Below are 24,550 nucleotides of genomic sequence, written 5' to 3'. Positions count from 1 at the left end.
CACAGAGTTTTTTAAACAGTCGTCATCCACATCGAAATTTGACGTGTCTGTTGGACTACTAACTTCTGGAATGTAAGGTGCTTCACAGTTTCGGATGTTATCCCAATCAATTCCACTGAAAAACGGATGTTTCTTAAAGTCTTCTATTCCATTCTGGCCAAGTCGATGTTCTCTGCTACAAATGAGTCTTCGAATAAGATCTTTAGCATTTTCAGACACATCAGTCACTTGGGTTGGAAACTGAAACCTCTCCTACACAGACAATGATATACAGAGTGTAAATACAAATCAGCAGTTACCTTACAAAATGGTGGTAGATTTATTTAAATGCGTTTCCCTTTGAAAAGTGTCTAGTAGATGTTTGATGACATAGCAGTGATACTGTAAGGAGGAGACACAGGGATGATGGAGTAAATCCTTTTTCTAAGGGAATTTTCATTCTCAAAGTTACTTCATGACAGATGAACTACAGAGAGAGGGTCAGATGCTGGATAGCAGTGGGTCTCACTCTGTGGGTTGCAACCCCTTTAGGGCCCACATATCAGATACCCTAGATACAGATATTTATATTACAATTCATAACAGTAGTAAGTGCCAACAAAATAAATTTTTTGGCTAGGAGTCATCACAACATGAGGAACTGTATTAAAGGGTTGCAGTGTTCAAAAAGGTTGAGAGCCACTGTTCTAGAATGTTAAGTTGCTGTTAAAATCAGGTGGATCTGATTACAAGTAGAAGATTTTAACTCAGTATTTCCCAAGAAGTAGATTACTGATATGCTCAGATACGATGTAAAATATCAGTTAATCATTAAACAATTGAAAATTTAACATGTATCTGGCACTATTAAAAGAGACTTACTAATTTAACCCATTTAATCCTCTTAATAATCACACTGGGTAGGAACAGCTAGTATGACAGTCTTGTAGAAGAGGAAACTAAGAGTTATTTTCTCAATGGCATACAACTAATAATGACAGGAAAAGGGACTTGAACTCTCTACACCTGTGTTGTTCAACAGCATACTGCGCTGAAGTGATGTCCTTCTGAATGGTGCACAGGCCTTCACACACTGCAAACTTCTCCCTAGCTTTCAGCTCTTCCTACAGAACGACTTACTGCACTGTAGATGCAGCTCAGAAGAAGACACAGAGTCTCTAAAATTGATTTGCATGCAGAGTACACTAATCAAATTTGCATCCCCAGAACCAATTAAACATCACACGTTAACCCTATTCTTTTGGGACACTCAGCTTCATATTGAGAACTTTTGAAACTGTTCACAAGTCTCATTTAGTGCTGTAGTGCTGGCGTTTTGTGATCTTCTTGTGGCTGCCAGTACTTTGTGGTCACTGATAGCGGGACAGATAGCCTATGCACGCCACTGTTCTAGATTCCCAACCAGGCTGACTTCTCAGCCTGACCTTGGTCCATCAAAAGCTCTAACCATCCTTTTCAGGTACAAGATGTACAGCTGTTAACTTTGTGACAGAAAGTTACAACTTGCCATCCTGTCAATAAAGTCTGAGGAGTACCCATGAGGCTGCATTTATTAGGGTACAGATGTTTCATTTTGTACTTGCTAAATTGACAGAAGACTCTCAGTAAAACAAAACTATGGTTGTGGTGTATGACTACAGGTATGTGCGTGTGCACACACAGGAGTGCATGCTGCCTGTGTGAAGGTCAGAGGGCGGCTCTATGGAGTCGGTTCCCTCCTTCCATCTTTCTGTGCATTTCAGGGATTGAACTAAGGCCAGAAGTCGTGCATGCACAGCAAGCATCGTAGCTACGGAGTCATCTTCTGACGCCAAGAAAATCTCATTTTTATCTCTACTGACACTTCCTTCACTATTAATGATGCTGAGAATTTGTGCATGCATGCTTGTCATGACTGTACATATTAAATAGTTAAAACTGATTGAAAAAACTAACCATTTTTAAACTCTATTACTCAACTACACAGACCATAGACCAGCTGTCTATTTAAGAACACTTCTAAACAAGGTGTAGTAAAAGGTTAAAATTAATTATTTCATAGATTATGATTAAGAATGATTATCTTCTACTAACCAAAAAATATGAGTTTTCATTATTTTGAAAAAAGTATTTTCTCTTTACTATCATATTACTTTAATTACTATATGTATTTGCTGTAAAAATTATAAAAAATATACTAACTTTATGATTCATAATTTTTCCATATGTCTCCACCAGAGATTCCGCATAGAATGGTGTTTCTCCGTAAAGCATCTCATACATGCAGACTCCCAAGGACCACCAGTCACACTCTGGTCCATATCTGCCTTTCCCGTCCTCCATAGCCTGAAGGATTTCCGGGGAAATGTAGTCTGGAGTTCCAACTGCCACTGAGGACTGGACCTAAGACATCAAATGTTTATTAATATATTAAACATAATTTTAAATTAGAAACAGGCACTTGAGTTATACAGTATGTAGTATTACAAGAAGACATTCTTATCTATATTTAGTGTACTGGTTTACGGAATAATTTTATATGGCTTCTACATTAATAGTCTTCATTATTCATATTCTTATAGAACCTTTATTACAGCTGAATGCATATAGGGAAACAGTATTATCTGAGCCATTAACAATAAAATGAATGTTTCACTTACAGCATTATTACTGTTTAATTTTGTTCTGGTTTGGTAGTCAGAGACAAGGTCTTGCTTATAGCTGAGGCTACTCTCAAACTCACAATCCTCCTGTCTTGGCTTCCCAAGTGCTAGGATTATAGGACTACTATATCAGCTTTCTTACTGTTTTTTAAAATATTTGTCTATATAACTCATCAATCAAAACAAATATGTATATATGTACTATAGTAGAACTAAAAATGTACAATTAAATACGGATAACTTATTCAGATTAATTATGCCCCAACTGTAAGTCAAATTAAACTAGAAGTTGACTAGTTACTGTACTGTACTGTACATAGTTCTAAATTGTACCAGGCATGATGGTATACACCGTATACTAGCCCTGAGATGGATCTCTATGGTTTTGTGGACAGCCTGGTCTACAAAGCAAGTTCCAGGCCAGCCAAGGATATTAAATAGTGAAACCCTTTCTCAGAAAATAAACAAAACCAAACGGAAAAATATAGACTTTAAACCAAAATTCTTAATTTTAAAAAAGTTGAGAATATAATTAAGTAAGTTACACAGATAAAAATGAAAATTACAAATCAATAAATTATCAACTTATTTTTAGCATCTGGAAGAACCAGCTATACAATCTTCCACAGTTGCTACCCTATTTTATACTCCACTAACAGTGTCCTGAGACCGAATCACTGCTGGGCAACACTTGCTGTTTCTGGCTGGTAGCAGCTCTCCTCCTGGGCAGAAATGCCCTCAGAGTGGGGTCACAGGCTCTGGATTTGCATTTCTCTAATGAGAGGTTTACTGATTATCTTTCATGTGTTATTCCCATTTGTAAACCTGCAGAAATTCCTCATATTCTTCACTGGGGCTGGTTTCTGTTGCTGAGCTTGGAACAGACCTGTACCTTACCCTGGGCCTCCAAGGTGACTGTGGGCAGGTCAGAATGTTGCAGGTCAGGACCCAACTACAGTCTGTAGCTATTCATCACATACTCTAGCCATGTAACAGAGAAGTGGTTGGTTCATCATATACTCTAGGCATGTAACAGAGAAGTGATTGGTTCATCACATACTCTTGGCATGTTACAGAGAAGTGATTGGTTCATCACATACTCTTGGCATGTAATCAGAGAAGTGGTTGGTACATACTATGGCAGTTCTCTAGGCGGTCTTCTCATTCTGACCACCGAGTCATCTGATACATACACATAAGTTTTTGAGGAGAGTATAATTTACCATTACGAGGTAGAGGGGTTGTAATTCTGTGTTATCCTCAAGACATTTGTTTTTCGGTTTTTTGTTTGTTTGTTTGTTTGTTTGTTTTGTTTTTTGTTTTTTGACATAGTTCTTTGGCCTATTTTAAATTAATTTTTATATTTGGTATAAAGTAAAATAAATTGATTATGTTAATTGAGAATGTAGTGAGAAAAAATGATTAACTTACAGTTCAGTAAACTATAAATATTTTTTAAAATAACGAAAGAGAAGCATTAAAATATTTAAAATAAAATGTTACCTTCTAAGGATAAAGAGTGAGAAAGCTAAACTTGAAGTGCACAGCAGGAGGCAGGAGAGAAAAGGGAATCAAAAGTGCTCTGGCAGAAAGTAAGGGAAACCTACATTAACAACACACAGCAGGGTCTGACTCAGACCCAAGCATGAATTCAATCACCTGTTAAAGGACAGAGACTTAACACTGGGAAGGGAGTAAAATAGAATGAATAAATGAGAGAAAAAGGAGTTAAATAATTTATTTAAGCAAGATAAAGACAAAATGGAAGCACACAATTGAAAGTGATGGAATGAAAAGATGAATTACACATAAATTAAACAAAAGAAATTTAAAGCAGTAATAGAAATATTAGCCAAATTATTAAGATAATTTTAATTCATCATTGTAATGCAAAAGAAACTATACTGTGAAAGGTCGTATTTCATCAAATAGTAAGTTACAAAGGAGATGTGTAAAGTATTAATAATATGAAGGAAAAATTAAAAAATCTACCATATTCAGAATTTTTAAATAATGGATAACAAAGAAAACCCATAATAATATAAAATACAAAAACAAAATCAGTTTTATATTACGGATTTGTATAGAACTCTGGTACTAAAAATTAGAGAAAATGTATTCTCCTCAAACAAAATGGAATGCACAAAAAGTTGACTGTTATAAAAATATAAAGTAAATTTCAACAAATCCAAAAGATGTAACAAAGCTCTAAAACAAGTCAGGACTACGTTCTGATAATGTAAACCAGAAGCTCCCACCAAATTAATAAGATAATAGGAACAGTAAAAGGCACACCTCAGCCAGGCTGGTGACTGCGGCTCAGGAGGCTGAGAATGCAGGATCGGAAGTTCAAAGACAGCCTAGGTAGCTTAGTACAGTCTTCTGCTGTAATACGGGAAGCAGAGACAGACGGATTCCCGGAAGGTATGGACTAGCCAGCCCGATGTACAGAGTGGTGGACAAGAAAGTCTATAAGGTGGGAAGCGAGGACCTAGTTGTCCTTTGACCACCACATGCACGTACATATAATACACACATGCACACGCACGCACATACACACACACATCATACCTATAAAAAAGCAGTAAAATTTGAGAGTATACACTTTAAAATGGAATATAAATTTAAGAATTTAATCAGCAAAATCTAAGCAAATAGGAACACAAAACTCGTGTTGCCTAGAGTCTTCTTGAAAAGAGAAAGTTCTTTTGCAGAATGCTGTCCCTCAGAACAAGTATATAATTAGATAAAAAGGACAAATGAGGATGGAGTTATGTTTTATTTTTCTATATGAAACTTATTTATCACTCTAAAAACTTAGGAACATTTCAAGTAAATAACAGGCATCAGCCACAAAAGAAGACACGCGATTCTTAAAGAGCCATTCTTAGGCTGGCTATTGCAAGCAGGTAGGTAACTGTGGGAGCAAGCCCTACTGCAGCCAAGCTCTGTGGAAGGAGGTGGGACACATACACATGATGCCTGGCAGACAGTCAGTGCAAGCAGGGGCCTCTAGAACGCACAAGACACAGAAAGGGAAGTGTCTGTGAGGAGACCAATTCACAGTTACGGTAAGTGCTTATTTACCGTTCCATCTTCCATCAGCTTCAGACAAGAACCAAAATCTGCTAAACGAATATGTCCATTCATATCCATCAATATATTGTCAGGTTTGATGTCTCTGAAAAAAATACATTTAAGTTTTAGTTGGAACACAGTCAGATAATTGTACATGAAAAACTTCAACAACCTTTTAAAAAATATTCTAAGAGAGGCAATTGAATCTTTGATTTCAAGGCTAAATTGGTCTACAGAGTGCGTTCCAGGACAGCTAGGTTCTACACAGAGAAACCTGTTTCACCCTGCAAAAAAAAAAAAAAAAGACTAAAAGACTTAAAAGGCTGGCAAGATGGCTCAGCGGTTAAGAGCACTGTCTGTTCTTCCAGAGGTCCTGAGTTCAAATCCCAGCAACCACATGGTGGCTCACAACCATCTGTAATGGGATCATGAAAACAAAGCAAACACACATATATTTACACATGTGTTTATGTATATACATACATACATATATGTGTATATAGTAAATAAATAAATCTTTTTAAAAATATTCTAAGAAAAATATGTTTTGCCAGTTCCACACTAGCTGTGATTCATATTAAAATTTTCTAAAGCACTTATTGCTTCAGTAATTCTGGTAGTTTTCATTCTGGAAATACTTTTGGGAATGAAAGCACTCTCTATTGAGAGGACAGTCACACAGGCATGTCACTGCAGTCTAGTGCCTGCACTTTTAGCTTATGTGCCTCATTAACCTTGCAGAGGAAGGTAAGAGCCCAACAGACAGCAGCAGCCTCCTGGAGAGGACTGCATTGTGAAGTTCACTTCTTTAAACATTCTTCACTTACCACATAACCTCTGTCTCTACTAGAACGGAATACAGTGGTTTTGATCTTTTCTAATAAAACGTATATTGTATCCACTTCTCTAAGGTGTGTTTGTATCATTGTTATTTTTGCCATTGTTGTTTGGTTGGTTTACACTTGGAGGCAGAGCCTCACTCTGAAACACGACAACTTCAAACCCTGTAACCTACACTGGTTGGAACTCCTGGCAGTTCTCTTGCTGCAGACTCCAGTTGTGCTGAAACTATAGATGTCAGCCACCATACCCAGCTTTTCCTGCACTTTTTATAAGATCCCCATACAGTACCTAAGTGCTTGATATCCATCCTACCCACATCATTACCTGTCCACAGAGAGGGAAGCTAAACCACACAGTTTATACTAAAGGCCACCATCAGGATTTCCTGCCAGACAGTCTACCTCTAGGTCCCATATTCTATACTATCTATCAACATTCAAACGAGGCATCTGTCTTTAGTGACAATGTACTAGTGGTTACACTAATGGCTTTTAATGGTATTTGTGTTTTTATTGACTTTTAATATACTACCATTTGGCTATTAAGCCTCCCTTATTTCTGTATTTTTCATCCATATTACTTAACTTCATTTTTACCTTTTTCTTCTCTGTAATTAAAGCTAATTTTGCTTTCTTTCCCAAGTTCTTGAACTAGAGACTTAATTTATCTTCCCCTCATTCCTTTTCAAATATTTTCGTTTAAGATTGGAGATTTTCTAATATAGGACACTTTTATTTTCTCTTATTATATCTTATATCTTTTTTAATTTCCATTGTGATCTCTGTAAGGCACAGCTAACAAATACAGTTTCAAGCTAACTGCCTGTTATCTCAGCACTATGGAAAATCAGAAGTTTAAGGTCGCTCTGGGCTACAGGAGAGAAGGGATAATCACTAACCAAGGCTTCCCCCGTCTCAGAAAAGAAACTGTCATAAATCACTCTTCACCTTTCGTGTCTCCCCCAAAAGTGTAGTTTCAAACCAAGTGTTACTGGTTGGTTGACTAACATCTATTTCTCTTCTACCCAGAAAGAGCTATGAAGGCCCACAGTGTGTCTACCCTCCTCCCTGCCAAGTCTGCAGCACCCAGTACAGACTGCTGGGCACAACTGTTGCTATGCTAAATAAATTCATAAAATCAACAGTGTCCTTTATCTGGGCATTTCAGGACTTGAGAGGCTTCTGACAATGATAATGAACAGGACTTCGCTCCAGCAGCTAAACCAAAGGCTGGAACTGCATGGAACGGAATAATTTCTTCTGAAGGTGTTCTAGAACTGTATCATTGTGTCTGCCTGTGCCTGCCAGAAGCTCTTTATTTCCCTGTGCTGTCTATTACTTTCACTTTTCCTACTAAGGACAACACTGCAACAGACACAACAATACAACATACAACAATCTTCATAAAAATATTATAATCAATGTTTTCACATAAAGTAAATGAGTCACATTCCAGATTATTTCCTTTTGATAAATTCATAAGTGATTTGGATAAAAATAGATGTTTAGACATACATCAAGCTTTTGAGGAAAACAAACAAATGAACATATCATTGCCAGGGGGAAAAATAGTTACAAAGTTTCAACTTAGTCAACAGTGAAAAAGTATCTGTAACAATGATAGGGAGTATCGATCACTTTAACCTTTGTCAATCTCCTAACACAGTATTTATTTCTTTGATTACTGTGACATTAAATACTTTATTCATATTTTTACATTACTGCTGTTGCACCTTTTATTTATTTATATCTATTAATTAACCTATCACATATGTTAAAAATTTTAACTGTCCTATGGTTTGAAAACATGGACACATTCTGTTGGATTATAACTTCAAACAAATCATTTCATTAACTGCCAGGGGCTAGCCCAGCACCCAGCTCCTGAAGAAAGGGGGTATGGAGTCAGTGACTGCTGACTTTTGGCCATTTAACCTTCTCTTTAACTCTGCTATTCTATGGCCAGGAGCTGCTGGCTTCAAGCAATTTAACTCCTGCTGAAGTAGCAAGGGATTAAGAAAAAAGGCTTAGTTATCTGGGTTCTTTTCTCTCTGGCTCAAAGGCCAGAGACTCAAAACACACACACACGCACACACATGCACTTTTTCTCTCTTTCTCTCTGGCTGAGCCCAACCACATGTTACATCAATTTCATAAAGTGCACATGCATACTTACATACATACACATATATCTACATACCTATATATGTATCTACATATAGACAGACAGAATATACATTTGGTGGATGGAGCAGGAGTTCCAAAAGCTACACTATATTTCTTCTCCCTGGCAATTTATACCTTTTTGGACAAAAGTTCTTTATAAAATTACCTCATAGATAAAATGTTACATAAAAGGGGAATTACAGAAGAAAGCTTATAGTTAGTTCAAAACAGTGTTTCATTCTATAAGCTCATTACAAGTTCAAAGTAACAGTGTCACATGACCTTGCTTTATCAGAGTGCATACCTGTGGCTTCATCCTTGGACCTGACCAAGAATTAATGTTTTTCTTTGATCACAAATGTGTCCCAAGCCTATTTCTTCTTAGTGTAATTAATGAAAGCTTGTTGTATTCCTTATAATGCAGCCTTTATTTACTATTCTATAAGGAGTATGCATATTATTCTTGATTCTAACTTTATTACATCTTTCTGGCAAAACGTCTCCTTAAACATTCTTCCTAAAATTATTCTATAAAGTCATTAATTCATCTAAACAGCATTAATTCATGAAAGTTCGCCTTCCTGATGATCTGTAGGAAATTTGCCCAAAAGGGTGGGTGGGCTGACACCCAGGAATCATTATACTATGTGGCGGTGGCAGGAAAGGCGCACCATTGCGAGAAGCGATCGTGGATGAAGTGTGGGCCGTGCCTCTCCAGAGTGCAGCATGGACACCACAGGCCATCCCCAGGAACTTGCTTGCTTGCCATAGCCTTATGGCTTCTGCCACCGTTTCTCAGTAAATACACCAATGCTGTTTTCCTCCATTCTTGGTTTGTGTTAGTTATTCCTTTTTTATTTTTCCCAAGAAACAATTTCTAGAGTAAAGAGCAGATAAGCCTGACCATTTTGATATAAATCTCTGAACTACGCAGCTTTACATAAAACCCTGGCTTCCTCCAGCAGAAGAGGATGTCATGTCAATGATGACTGGATGTGGCTCTGTAGCCTGGGACAGCAGGTCTACTTCATTAATTCTGTGTGTTAGTTTTTCTTTCCAAAAAAAAGCCACAAATTCCAGTTTTTCCTACTTAGTCTAACTTCTAACCTCAGATTATTAGGCCATTTAACAAGATGACAGAAACCAAAAAGAAAGGGAAAAGAGTTGTTGTTGGTGACTAGAATTCCACAAATCTCCTCAGCTTTTCGACAACATCATAGAAGCAAAACTTCTGCACATGTAGGGAGCGAGTCACAAACCTGATTATTCCTGTTACTAATTCACACCCCAAAGGTCCATAAAGATGTCTAACTGAATTTTTAAGAGTCATATTTGGAGTCTAAATTTATGGTTCAATAGTATAGCACTTGTCTTCCATGAATGATATATCATCTGATTTATGAGAATACTTAAAATATGATTATCTAGTATTTGGAATATACTGAAATAGAATCAAGGTATTAGCAAAGAAAAGTAAAAATTAGAGGCAGGTACATAAGCAAGTATTTTTTGGCTCAGCAATAAGTAGCATTTACAAGGTCTCAAGCATATGTGGCTGTAGTGAAGCATGAAGTGGCAGCATCAGTGAGAGCGGGTGTGAGGGAGAGCAGAGCTCTAACGAGCCTACCCAGCTTAAGAGAGCCCATAACAGCCCTTATAAACTGTGTGAGCTTCCTAAGTCCTAAAAGACATGGAATTAAATGTCATGACACCAGACACAGGGGAATAAATAGCAGAAAGACAAAGCCTTAAAGAAATTATATAGAGCTGCCCCTACAGAGCAAGCTTCAGAGAGAGGAGCTCCTTGCCAACATAATCATTTTTCACTCACACTGTGTATGCACACATTATGAGGTATTGTGTGATATTTTGATTCCTACATGCATCACCTTCAGAATTCTAGGCAGCCTCTTCCCAACCTCCCATCCCTTTCTTGGAACAAATCATATATTCTGAATAACTGATGTATAAAGACAAAGGTCAAACAATTTTGACCAAGTTAACAATGACATAGAAGGCCACAAAGCCTCCAGAACTCCAAGTAGGGCCACCTGAAGCTTTGGCTTTCAATAGCTTTTTCCACACAATAATCCTGGTCCTCCAATTCCCTTCCATGGGTGTTCATTCCTAATGAACATCCTTCTGACCCAAACGGGTTCAGTTTCTGCTCCTAGAGAACCCAGTGACTGGTAAGTAGAAACAGGATGATAATCTACTTCCTGATATAACAAGCAAAATGGCATCTGGGTTCAGAACGAGTCTGAATCAGCTTCATCTTATAATAAGATAGCAGCTGGACAAGCAGATTCCAAGCACTGTCAATAAAGGAGTAAAGGAAAACCAAGGCAAGACGTCAGTCACAGTCTTTACAATCTGTGAAAAGTAAGAGAAGTGCTCAGAAATTATAAAATTTCTATATTATCCTCAGAATTACATTATCTCAGTCTCTCCAATTTGAATGAGTGTAACCAATTATTTATAGTTTTTTAAAATCAGTAACTCCTTATTAAGCAAAAACATTAACATTGGGTTTAAAAAGAAGAGCATATTAAGGCTACTCCAGTCCAATAGGCGAGACTTGCCTATCTCAGAACAGCATTGCCTAAAACAGAGCAAAAGTGGTATTCACAAGGACACATTTTTATAACAGGGAAATACGTTTAAAACATTCAATGGTACATAGACAGGAGGCCAGAAGCATGATTATAAAAACATTATCCTGGTAACAATGAAGTGTAAATTTAGTGGTATTATTTAACCTACACAGTGGTAGTTTTTAACTCTGACTAACCTTCGAAGTAAGTAGAGAGGTTATTTAACTCCACTACACAGGCCACACCATGTCCTGAGTCAGAACGCCCCCCAGGCACTGGCACTGGGGTCTGGGCTAAGACATGTATTTCCCTTTCTCGTGAGCACCATGGCATCCTTCCTACATCTGTATTGGTCATATAATTTGGAAGAACACTCACCCAAAGGAACATATTTTTACTTTTTGATTACACTATACTTCTCCTTTATATACTATGTATTTTAAAAATCACACTGCACTGAAATCAAACTGGACTGAATGTTAAAGGTAACTTTGCCAGAACTACTGTACCTGTAGAGAAAGGGGGTAGATAAAATTAAGTCTTCTTTGAGCTTTAGGCTACAAAACATTTCAAGAATACATACTGGTGATGATTTTTCCACTATCAAGTGGATAACTGGCCAATTATCTCCAAAACCCATGCTAAGGGAGACAACATCAGCCCAAAACCCAGAAAAGGCTGTAACACACTTAACTCTTCATGCAATTCTAAGAGGCAGTGGATGAAAACCGCTCTGTGTTTATTATAGGGGATTTTCCCCAACAAGTCCTATTTAAGCAGGACTGACCTACTTCCTGTGACCTATAGATATGCTTTACTATAACATATTATTAAATTATATTATAAAATCAAGGAGAGAAGGTTAATAGAAATTGAAATTTCTGAGTCTTGAATATGGAACAAATTATATAAAGGAGAAATGGGAGTATGCAGAAATCGAGTAAGTTAACTGGGTTTTGGTCTGGGAATTAGTAATGCACTTCTAAAAATACATTGTAATTTAAGATTTATATGAGCTACTATCTAAACGCCGTAGTGATGATGATGATGAAGAAGAAGAAGGAGGAGGAAGAGGAGGTGGAGGAGGAGGAGGAGGACAGGAAATCAGTACATTATCCCAAATCTACTCAATTCACCTTCAAAAACAAAGTTTTGTTGATGAAAAGATAGTGTTGTAGCCCTAAAGATATTAACCTGCTCTGAAACTCCAGATTTTTTTTTCCACAAGGAAAAATGGTTAACATAAAAAATATAGAAATGTGTCAATTGAAATGGGAAGTTTTTCCCCTGGTTAAGTTTATTTTATATATATATATTTATATATATATATATATATATATATATATATATATATATATATATATTTTATTATTGCTATTGGGGCAGCATAGCATACAGTCTGTGGAAGTCAGGGGACAGCTTTCTTCGGTCAATTCTCTCCTTCCACCCTGGTCCCAGGCTTAGCTTAGGGTACAGACAAGCACTTTACGCACAGAGCCATCCAACTAGTCCTTCGTTACTTGTAGACAGACTTCCTCTAGAAGTCTTTATTTCAGTTATGTGTGTGCACATGTGTCTTGTATGAGTAGGTAATGGAGGCCAGAAGAGGACATGGGATTCCCCTGGAGCTGAACTTACATGTGGTTAACAGTCACCGAGGGTGGGTGCTGGGAAGTGAACTGAGGTCCTCTGCAAGAGAGTACACACACACTCTTAACCAGCTCCTCAAACACAGTGTCTTAATCATTATGAGTCTCTGTTCCTTTTCAGATCTTGGTATCAATTAATCTTATGCACTCTTACCTTAAGATACCTAAATCCATTATAGAAAAGGAAACTGGGGAAGACCAGGTATGGGAAATAAGGAGACAGAAGGAACAGAATAAAGGAAAAGAGGATTGAATTTAATCAATTATCAGTAAATATAGTTTGATGAATATTCAAAGCAATAATGACTGATAAACTCCTTTGTGGTATTTATACACATTTCATGTCTAAATTACAAATGTCATATTAAGTGTTTCTAAATAATGACTAAGAAAGGGGGTGTCATGTGACAGTAACCTCCTGATCCATACCCAGTAAAAAGTCCCTTGAAAAGTCAGTGGAAAAGAAGAAACCCTCGGAGATGTAGATTAGTCTATGCCTTTACCAACGGCCAACTGATTCAACAGGACATTGTTTGCACCACTTCCCCCATTCACCTGTACCTTCCCTCGGGATTTTATGTGCAATGAGGTTTGCCTTAGATCTCAGAGCTGAGCCCCAGCCACTGTCCTCTGGATCATATTTATCCTCCCTCCAAACATCACTTATCCTCCACCAGTCTCGGGCTTCATCATGAGTCTTTCCTCAGCATGTGAGTCTATCTCGGCTGACATCACTCTGCCAATCAGCCCCAGTCCTCAGAAGTACCAAGCAGCCTCAGGAACCTCACTGAAAGATTTATGGTGGGTTTCCCTCTATGGACTCACAACAAATAGAGCTCAGCTACGCAATGTAAAGTGAACCAATACATATGTGTTGTTAGTGAAGAACCCTTCATCATGTGTCCTTTCATGTGCTTGCTTTAGCAAAACATCCTTTCATCTGTGTCCCCTTCGGGAAAACACTCCTTCACCTGTTTGCCCCAGGAAAGCACCATCCAACAGAACTGACTTCCACAGAACCCTAAGTTTCCACTTCAAAAGACTTCACTGGAATAACATCTCCTGAATTTCTCTACATTTCTACATGTCCTATTTATACCTGCAAGTCTGTCTGCTCACTTTTTAATTTTTGGATACCATAAATGTTTAAAGCATTTTTGATCATAAGGCTTTGTCATTGCAAAGTTTAATAATAAACTTATTTTTTATTTTGCTTTCCCATATAAGCCACTTGTTCTCCCACTCCCTAGTTTGACTTTATTTGAAAGTCCGTTGGAGTCGGTAACTACAATGGAACTAACGGTGCACACAGTCCATTATGCTACAGTCGCTGCACAAGGCAGATTCATCCTTGAGTGCCTCAGCTAACTTCTGCTGTAAATGAACACATGTGTTCAGGAATATAATAGAGAAAATGGAGTGTATAGACTGATAATTTTACTATTTATTGTTCTCTTTTTCCTTCCAGAAAGTCCAGATTTCCTTCTGTTACAATTTTCTCAAATTCTGAAGTGTGTTGTTGAAGATTTCTTGTGAGGAAAGTTCAGGAAAATTTCTACATGGTAAAATATCTAAAATTACAGGAAGAAATGGCTACTGAATATGAATTCTGTCAAACAGATGTTGTCAATCATCTAAGAATATTCCAATGTCTCTTAGCCTCTGTGGTCTGAAAAGTGTCTGAAACCATTTATCTGTTTTCTGCAAACATAAAGCCAGCTGTGAGGACTACATATTTTTGCACTCCACACTTTGATTATGATATGCTAGCTTTGATTTTCTGGGACTGAAACTTTCTGTTCCAATTTGAATTTTAATTTTGCCTTATTTTTTTCCCGACAAGAAAAATTTTACCCACCCCGCCCCCTCTCTCCTACATGAGGTTAATTTCCTTAACTTATATTCAAATTCCTGCTCCTGAAGGTCTTTAGTATATATATTTTTCTTCAAAATGCTGGATTTTTCGCTCTTAACGACTCCATGAGTGATAGAGGCAGGATGAAAAGTTGACTGAGGTTAAGAGCACTTTCTGCTCTTGGAGGAGCTGGAGCTGAGCTAGCAGCACCCACATGATGACTTACGACATCCTAAACTCCTGTTCCAGAGATCCTAACGCCCTCTTCTGGCCTCAGAGGGGATCAGGCATGACTGTGGTGCACAAACATTCATGAAGAAACACTTAAACACATAAATCTTCTTAAAAATAATTCCCATTTGCATTAAGTTTAGGTTTGTTTGCTTGGTTTTGTTTTTTCATAACTTCTCTTTCACTGAGGGGATATTTATCTTAATTCATTTCAAAGGTATTTTCTTTACAAATTCCATCAAAATAAGAGCTTTGCTAAGTTATTGTTCTTTAGTCATTTAGGATTTCTATCAGTCGATTATTATTGTTGTTGTTGTTTTGGTGTTTATTGTTTTCCTCTCAAAACTGAGTTATAATTTCTTTTTTTATTGAATAGTTTACGTATTTACATAGCAAATATGTAAATACTTTCCAGGTTCCACCTTCCCACTTCTTCTATGAGGGTGCTCCCCCTCCCAACCACTCACCATCACCTCAATACCCCAGCATTCCCCTACAATAGGGAAATGAGACTTCACAGGACCAAGGGCTTCTCCTCCTACTGATGCCAGACAATGCCATCCTCTGCTACCTATGTGGCTGGAGCCATGTGTAATCTTTGGTTGGTGGTTAAGTCCCTGAGAGTTCAAGTGAGTTGAACTTGTTGATTGATATTGTTAATCCTATGGGGTTGCAAACCCCTTCAGCTCCTTCAGTCCTTCCTCTAACTCCTTCATTGAGGTCCACATGCTCACCATGATGGTTAGCTACAAGCATATTAATCTGTATTAATAAGGCTCTGGCAAAGTCTCTCAGGAGACATCCGTATCAGGCTCCTGTCAGCAAGCACTTCTTGGCGTCAGCAATAGTGACTGGGTTTGGTGGCTGCATATGGAATGGATCCCCAGGTGCAGCAGTATCTAGGTGGCCTTTCCTTCAGTCTCTGCTCCACACTTTGTCTCCGTATTTCCTCCTGTGAGTATTTTGTTCCCCCTTCTAAGAAGAACTGAAGCATCAAAATTTTGGACTTCCTTCTTCTTGAGCTTCATATGGTCTCTGAATTGTATTGTGGGTAGTCCAAGCATTTGGCCACTTATAAGTGAATGCATACTATGTGTGTTCTTTTGTGACTGAGTTACCACACTAAGGTTGATATTTTCTAGTTCCATCCATTTGCCTAAAATTTCATGAAGTCATTGTTTTAATAGCTGAGTAGTGCCCTGTTGTGTAGATGTATCATATTTCCTGTATCTATTCCCAGCTGAAAGACATCTGGGTTCTTTCTAGCTTCTGGCTATTATAAATAAGGCTGTTATGAACATAGTGGGGCATGCATCCTTGTTATATGTTGGAGCATCTTTTGGATATGTGCCTAGGAGTGGTATAGCTGGGTCCTCAGATAGCACTATGTCCAATTTTCTGAGGAACTGCCAGACTGATTTCCAGAGTGGTTGTGCCAGCTTGCAGTCCCACCAACAATGGAGGAGTGTTCCTCTTTCTCCGCATCCTCACCAGCATCTGCTGTCACCTGAGTTTTTTATCTTAGCCATTCTGACTGGTGTGAGGTGGAATCTCAGGGTTGTTTTGATTTGCATTTCCCTAATAACTAAGGATGCTGAACATTTCTTTAGGTACTTCTCGGCGATTTGATATTCTTCAGTTGAGAATTCTTAGTTTAGTTATGTACACCATTTTTTAAATAGGGTTATTTGATTCTCTACAGTATAACATCTTCAGTTCTTTGTATATATTGGGTATTAGCCCTCTATCAGATGTAGGATTGGTAAAGATCTTTTCCCAATCTTTTGTTTGTCCTTTTGTACTAATGACAGAGTCCTTTGCCTTACAGAAGCTTTGCAATTTCATGAGGTCCCATTTGGCAATTCTGTTCAGGAAATTTCCCCTATGCCCACGTGTTCAAGGCTCTTCCCCACTTTCTCTTCTACTAGTTTCAGTGCATCTGGTTTTATGTGGAGGTTCTTGATGCACTTGGACTTGAGCTTTGTACAAGGTGATAAGAACGGATTGATTTGCATTATTCCGCATGCTGACCTCCAGTTGAATAAGCACCATTTGTTGAAAATGCTTTTTCCACTGGATGGTTTTGGCTCCTTTGTCAATAATCATGAGACCATAGGTGTGTGGGATCATCTCTGGGTCTTCAATTCTGTTCCATTGATTTACCTGTCTGTCTCTGTACCAATACCACACAGTTTTTATCACTATTGTTCTGTAATACAGCTGGAGGTCAGGAATGGTAATTCCCCCCAGAAGTTCTTTTATTGCTGAGTATAGTTTTTGCTCTCCTGGGTTTTTTGTTATTCCAAATGAATTTGCACATTGCTTTCCAACTCTATGAAGAATTGAGTTGGAATTTTGATGGTGATTGCATTGAATCTGTAGATTGTTTTTGGCAAGATGGCCATTTTTACTATGTTAATCCTGCTGATCCATGAGCATGGGAGATCTTTCCATCTTCTGAGATTTTCAATTTCTTTCTTCAGAGACATGAAATTCTTGTCATAGAGAGCTTTCACTTGCTTGGTTAGAGTCACATCAGGGTATTTTATGTTATTTGTGGCTATTGTGAAGGGTGTCATTTCTCTAATTTCTTTCTCAACCTGATTATCCTTTGAGTAGAAGAAAGCTACTGATTTGTTTGAGTTCATTTTATATCCAGCCATTTTGCAGAAGTTGTTCATCAGCTTCTATCAGATGTAGGACTGGTAAAGATCTTTTCCCAATCTTTTGTTTGCCCTTTTTTCCTGAAGACAGAGTCCTTTGCCTTACAGAAACTTTGCAATTTTATGAGGTCCCATTTGGCAATTCTGTTCAGGAAAATTTCCCTTATGCCCACGTGTTCAAGGCTCTTCCCCACTTTCTCTTCTACTAGTTTCAGTGCATCTGGTTTTATGTGGAGGTCCTTGATCCACTTGGACTTTTCTGGTGGAATTACTGGGGCCAGTGAAGTATATTATCATATTATCTGCACATAGTGATACTTTGACTTCATCCTTTCCAATTTGTATCTCTTTGACCTCTTTCTGTTGTCTAATTGCTGGGGCTAAACTTCAAGTACTATATTGAGTAGGTAGGGAGAGAATGGGCAGCCTTGTCTGTCTAGTCCCTGATTTAAGTGAGATTGCTTCAAGTTTCTCTCCATTTAGTTTGATGTTGGCTACTGGTTTGCTATATATTGCACTTACTGTGTTTAGGGATGGGCTTTGAATTCCTGATCTTTCCAAGACTTTTAACATGAAGTGCTGTTGAGTTTTATCAAATGCTTTTTCAGCATCTAATGAGATGATCATGTCTTTCTTTCCTTTGAAAAGGTTTGTTTATATAGCGGATTATGCTGATGGATTTCTGTATAGTAAACCATCCCTATATCCCTGGGATGAAGCCTACTTGATCATGATTGATGATCAATTTTGATGTGTTCTTGGATTTGGTTTGCTAGAATTTTATTGAGTACTTTGGCTATAAGGGAAATTGGTCTGAAGTTCTTGTTGTTTGTTGGGTCTTTGTGTGGTTTAGGTATCAGTGTAATTGTGGCTTCATAAAATGAACTGGGTCGTGTTCCTTCTGTTCCTATTTTGTGGATAGTTTGGAGAGTATTGGAATTAGGTCTTCTATGAAGGTCTGATAGAAATTCACCACTAAACACATCTGGTCCTGGGCTTTTATTGATTGGACTTTTAATGATGGCTCCTATTCCTTTACAAGTTTTGGGACTATTTAGATGGTTTATCTGATCTTGATTTAACTTTGGTACCTGATTATCTGTCTTAAAAAATTGTTGATTTCATCCAGATTTTCTAGTTTTGCTGCATATAGGCTTTTGTAGTAGGATCTGATGATTTTTTGGATTTCTCAGTTTCTGTTATGTCTCCCTTTTCATTTCTTATTTTGCTAATTTGGATAGTGTCTCTGTGCCCTCTGGTCAGTTTGGCTAAGGGTTTATCTATCTTGTTGATTTTCTCAAAGAACCAGCTCCTGTTTTTGTTGATTCTTTGTATAGTCCTTTTTGTTTCTACTTGGTTGATTTCAGCTCTGAGCTTGATTATTTCCTGCCTTCTACTCCTCTTCGGTATATTTCCTTCCTTCTGTTCTAGAGCTTTCAGGTGTGCTGTCAACCTGCTAGTATATGCTCTCTCCAGTTTCTGTTTGGAGGCACTCAGAGCTATGAGTTTTCCTCTTAGCACTGCTTTCATTGTGTCCCATAAGTTTAGTTATATTATGCCTTCATTTTTATTAAATTCTAAAAAGTTTCTAATTTCTTTATTTCTTGACCCAAATTATCCTTGAGTAGAGCATTGTTCAGCTTCCATGTATATATGGGCTTTCTCTTGCTTTTATTGTTAATGAAGACCAGCCTTAGTCCGTGGTGATCTGATAGAATGCATGGGATTATTTCTATCTTCTTGTATTTGTTGAGGCCTACTTTGTGACTGATTATATGGTCAATTTTGGAGAAGGTACCATGAGGTACTGAGAAGAGGGTATATTCTTTTGTTTTAGGATGGAATGTTCTATAAATATCTGTTAAATCCATTTGGTTCATAACTTGTTAGTTTCTCTCTTTCTCTGTTTATTTTCTGTTTCCATGATCTTTCCATTGATGAGAGTGGGGTGTTGAAATCTCCCACTATTATTGTGTGAAGTGCAATGTATACTTTGAGCTTTAGTAAAGTTTCTTTTATAAATGTGGGTGTCCTTGCATTTGGAGCATAAATATTCAGAATTGAGAGTTCATCTTGGTGGACTTTTCCTTTGACTACTATAAAGTGTCCTTCCTTATCTTTTTTGATAACTTTTGTTGAAAGTCTATGTTATTTGATTTTAGAATAGCTACTCCAGCTTGTTTATTGGGACCATTTGCTTAGGAAGTTTATTCCCAGCTTTTTACTCTGAGGTAGTGTCTGTCTCTGTCACTGAGGTTTGTTTCCTGTATGCACCAAAATGCTGGGTCCTGTTTACATATCCAGTCTGTTAGTCTATGTCTTTTATTGGGGGATTGAGTCCATTGATACTGTGAGATATTAGGGATCAATGATTATTGCTTCCTATTATTTTTGTTGTTAGAGGTGGAGTTACGTTTGTGTGGCTATCTTTTGGGTTTGTTGAAAGAAGATTACTTTCTTGCTTTTTATATGGTGTAGTTTCCCTCCTTGTATTGGAGTTTTCCATCTATTATTCTTTGTAGGGCTGGATTTGTGGAAAAGTATTGTGTAAATTTGGTTTTGTCATGGAATATCTTGGTTTCTCTATATATGTTAATTGAGAGTTTTGCTGGATATAGTAGCCTGGGCTGGCATTTGTGTTCTCTTAGGGTTTGTAATGACATCTGGCCAGGATCTTCTGGCTTTCAGCCTCTGTTGAAAAGTCCGGCATAATTCTGATAGGTCTGCCTTTATATGTCACTTGACCTTTTTCCCTTACTGCTTTTAATATTCTTTCTTTGTTTTGTGCATTTGGTGTTTTGACTATTATGTGACGGGAGGAATTTCTTTTCTGGTCCAATCTATTTGGAGTTCTATAGGCTTCTTGTATGTTTATGGGCATCTCTTTCTTTAGGTTAGGGAAGTTTTCTTCTATAATTTTGTTGAAGATATTCACTGGCCCTTTAAGTTGGGAATCTTCACTCTCTTCTATACCTATTATTTTTAGGTTTGGCCTTCTCATTGTGTCCTGGATTTCCTGGATATTTTGGGTTAGGAGCTTTTTGCATTTTACATTATCTTTGATGGTTGTATCAATGTTTTCTATGGTACCTTCTGCCCCTGAGATTCTCTCTTCTGTCTCTCGTATTTTGTTGGTGATACTTGCATCTATGACTCCTGATATGTTTCCTAGGTTTTCTATCTCCAGGGTTGTCTCCCTTTGTGATTTCTTTATTGTTTCTATTTCCATTTTTAGATCCTGGATGGTTTTGTTCAATTCCTTCACCTGTTTGGTTGTGTTTTCCTATAATTCTTTAAGGGATTTTTGTGTTTCCTCTTTAAGGGCTTTAACCTGTTTCCCTGTGTTGTTCTGTATTTCTTTAAGGGAGTTATTTATGTCCTTCTTAATGTCCTCTATCATCATGATGAAATGTGATTTTCAATCAGAACCTTGCATTTTTCCAGTGTGTTGGGATATCCATTATTTGCTGTGGTAAGAGAACTGGGTTCTGATGATGCCAAATGGCCTTGGTTTCTGTTGCTTAGGTTCTTGTCGTTGCCTCTATATCTGGTTATCTCTGTGGTTAGCTGGTCCTGCTGTCTCTGAGAGTGGCTTGACCCTACTGTAAGCCTGGTGTGTCAGCACTCCTTGGAGAGCAGCTCTCTCATAGCAGGATCTGGGTACAGAGAGCTGTGACACAGGATCTGCTCTGGGCTTAGATGGAAACCGGAAGGCAAGGTATAATATCTTGATGGATTAATTTGGAGTTGAGATGTCTATATTCTGAATGTTGTATAATATATACTTTGGGTCTGAAAAACTTCTGGAAAAAAGTTTACCAAGCAATCAACCTCACTACAAAGGCATCTTCAAATATATCCTACAATATTAATAAACCTAATAAACAATATGTTAAATAAAAGAGACCTGTCATAAAAGGCTACATGTTGTAGGAACTGATTTATATGAGATGACCAAATTTAGTGTATTTATGGAGCAGAAAGTAATTAACTTTATCTTAGGGCTGGGAAGGGTTAGAACTGAGGTGAGAGGTTATGGTATGAGGTTTCTTTCTGAAGTAATGAAAATATTTTAAATGGTTTATGACAAGGGTTACATGTATTTGTGAATATGCTAATACCATTATATACTTTAAATGAATGAAGTATGTGATATATTAATTATATCTCAATAAATCCATTTCAGAAGATTTTACAATTTAATCTCTTAATTTTAAATAAACATTAATGGAATACCTATGGCAGTTTATAAAAAAATGAACATCTTTCCTTTCCTTAGGTGACAAAAATTTGAAAACATTAGTATTATGAATTAAAACCCTAAAAGTGATTATCAAGAGTAATAACTGATGCTATCAAATAAAGTTATAATGAGAAATGTGTAATTTTAGACTTTTTAAAAACTATCTTTGAAGATTTAAAATGAAGTATTAAAAGAAGTATTTAATTATTAGTATTCTATCATTATTTGTCTATATGAGCAAATATTTCAGCTAAGAACCTTTTTAATAAAAGTTAAAATATTTGTATTATTTGCAAGTTCCATAGAATATATTTTGATCACATACCCTGTGCCTCTTCCAGATCCACGCTCACCATTCTACCTCATCCTAAGTTCATGAATACATTTTTAAAAAAGATTTAAAGAAAAGAAATTGGTGTCTCTGAAAATCTCCTTTATCAACTTCACACTAATTCACAGTTTTAAGAGATTGTCTACCTTCTAGTATTATCTTTCTGTGTAAAATCTGCTGCCTGGTGCTGTTCCTCAGAGGCTGAACATTTGTTTACCCAACATGCCCAGAGCCCTAGGTCCTATCACCAATAACAGTATGTAACAGAAAAAAAGAGAGAAAAGAAAAAGCTAAATCTGACAATATTTTCTAAAAAATGGAGTATTTTCTATGAAACTCTTCTTGAGAAGGGCAAGTGTCCAGCGCTATTATCTCTGAGAACCTAGGAAACAACCCAAGAACAGAGGCCAGGGCAAGGTCTCTCCCTCCCCACACAGTATCAGCTATTAAGATTCTGCCATTAGGACCAACATTATGATTGTCCATATAAATTATGTATGTGCTGTCAGATTTCACAAAGTTTCCTTCTTGTCATCTAAAACTGCCGAGTATAACCAAACACAGCATTCTAATGGGATCGATCGAGCTTGCTTTCCTTTGTTGTTCAGGCAGACTGTGTCTGACCAACGCCATCCTCACTGGCAAGTGCTCTCGATGCACCTGGAGCCTACAGACTTGGCCAGACAGTCCACCTCTAGGACTCTGCACTCTCTCTCCCAGGAGGTACATGCTACTGTGCCCAGCTTTTACGTGGTGTTGGGACTCAAATTCAGGTCCTTCCCTTTGCTGTCTTCCCAGCCAACGTCTTTTCTTGAGAACAATAAAATATATAACAAGTCTATAATTTATGGCCTAGAATACTAAGTAACGTCAGTACTGTAAGAACAGACCATAAGGACCCTGAACGCTGCATACTCCTCTTGGGAAGGATATTACACCTATCTTAGTCACGAGTGTGTCCTAAGACCATCACTGACAAACTGGCTAACTCACCTGTGAACATAGTGGAGCTGGTGAACTGAGTCAATGGCTATCACCATCTCAGCCAAGTAAAACCGAGCCATCTCTTCTGGCAATCGATCTTCAAATTTGCTGAGCAGAGTAAGTAAATCCCCACCAACATAATAATCCATAACCAGGTACTGTGGACAAAAATAAAACGTACTCAGTAAATAATTGCAGTAAAGTTAATGTATGTAATGCATCCCGGGGTCAAACAGGACTAGGCTGGATACTTATGAAGACTAATTACTTGTGTGGTTAACTAACATTTAAGTATGTAAGATAATTATCAGTAATACTAGTAAGACTTCTCAATTTCATAAACAATGAAACAAAATTTTAAAACTTGGCCTATAAAACAGGATTAAAATTGTTGCTGCTTTTGTCCTTCGCCAATGACAGTATCACTCAGAATGGATTTTTTTCTCAAATATACATACATAGAAGTATACCCATTTTAGATATATGAATGTATGAATGAATGAATGTCTGTCTGTATGTACGTATGTATGTGTGTGTATATATATATATTTGTTATACTTAAGAAGAGGTAGAGGTATATATCAGAATGTTTACCAGGCTGAGTTAGGTGACAGATGATGTTATTGATTTTGTTACATTTTAGATTGTTTTCTAAATATATATTACTTATACATGCCCATATGCACAGGGACCACTTAGTATGCCTTGATGTTATAATGATTTTTTCTAAAGATGTACTTCCAGTACAAATGAGAGCCTGCATATATATCTTTACTCCACGTGTGCTTAGTGCATATGAAGTTCAGAAAAGGGTGCTACATCCATAGGGATTGGAGTTACAGGCAGTTGTAAGCCACCATATGGGTGCTGGGAACAAAAACCAGGTCCTCTGCAAGGGCCTTAACCACTAAGGCATCTCTCCAGCCCAATAACAATTTTATTTGTAGGATACCACTGAGCTAACAATATATTTAAATGTGACTTAAAAGTTCTTTCATTATGATATATGAAAATTATAAGCATAAGCATAAGAAACATCAACAAAATTAATTTTATATATACAAAGCCTTGACAATTAGTGAAATTATATTTTAAGTCCTGGTTTACAGCTTAGTTGCTGTATTTACTAAGTCTAATAGTTAACCAACTCTACCCTGAAGCTTGCTAACAAGTTAATTCAATGTAATAATATTCTACAGCATTATCAGGCTGCAAGCGATGGAGACAGATGTGGAGAACCAACTTTACCTCTTAATTTAAAAGAAGCTCGAT

General features: G+C 37.3%; 1 protein-coding gene across 21 annotated transcripts in view; it reads right to left on the bottom strand.

Moving 5' to 3' along the window:
* The window catches only part of Cdc42bpa (CDC42 binding protein kinase alpha), a 220,323-nt gene that overhangs the window by 103,913 nt on the left and 91,860 nt on the right, over window positions 1-24,550 (bottom strand). For all 21 annotated transcript variants that reach the window (XM_039090235.2, XM_039090251.2, XM_039090262.2 and 18 more), the window contains 4 exons: window positions 23,288-23,436; window positions 5,730-5,823; window positions 2,182-2,382; window positions 4-252 (listed from right to left, as the gene is read on the bottom strand). In XM_039090235.2, coding sequence (XP_038946163.1) covers window positions 4-252; window positions 2,182-2,382; window positions 5,730-5,823; window positions 23,288-23,436 — 693 coding nt within the window. The remainder of the gene's footprint in view (window positions 1-3; window positions 253-2,181; window positions 2,383-5,729; window positions 5,824-23,287; window positions 23,437-24,550) is intronic.

Source organism: Rattus norvegicus, chromosome 13 (genome assembly GCF_036323735.1).
Source record: "Rattus norvegicus strain BN/NHsdMcwi chromosome 13, GRCr8, whole genome shotgun sequence".
NCBI lineage: Eukaryota > Metazoa > Chordata > Mammalia > Rodentia > Muridae > Rattus > Rattus norvegicus.
The sequence above is the reverse complement of the archived record's forward strand: the minus strand, read 5'-3'. Positions and strand labels throughout refer to the sequence as shown.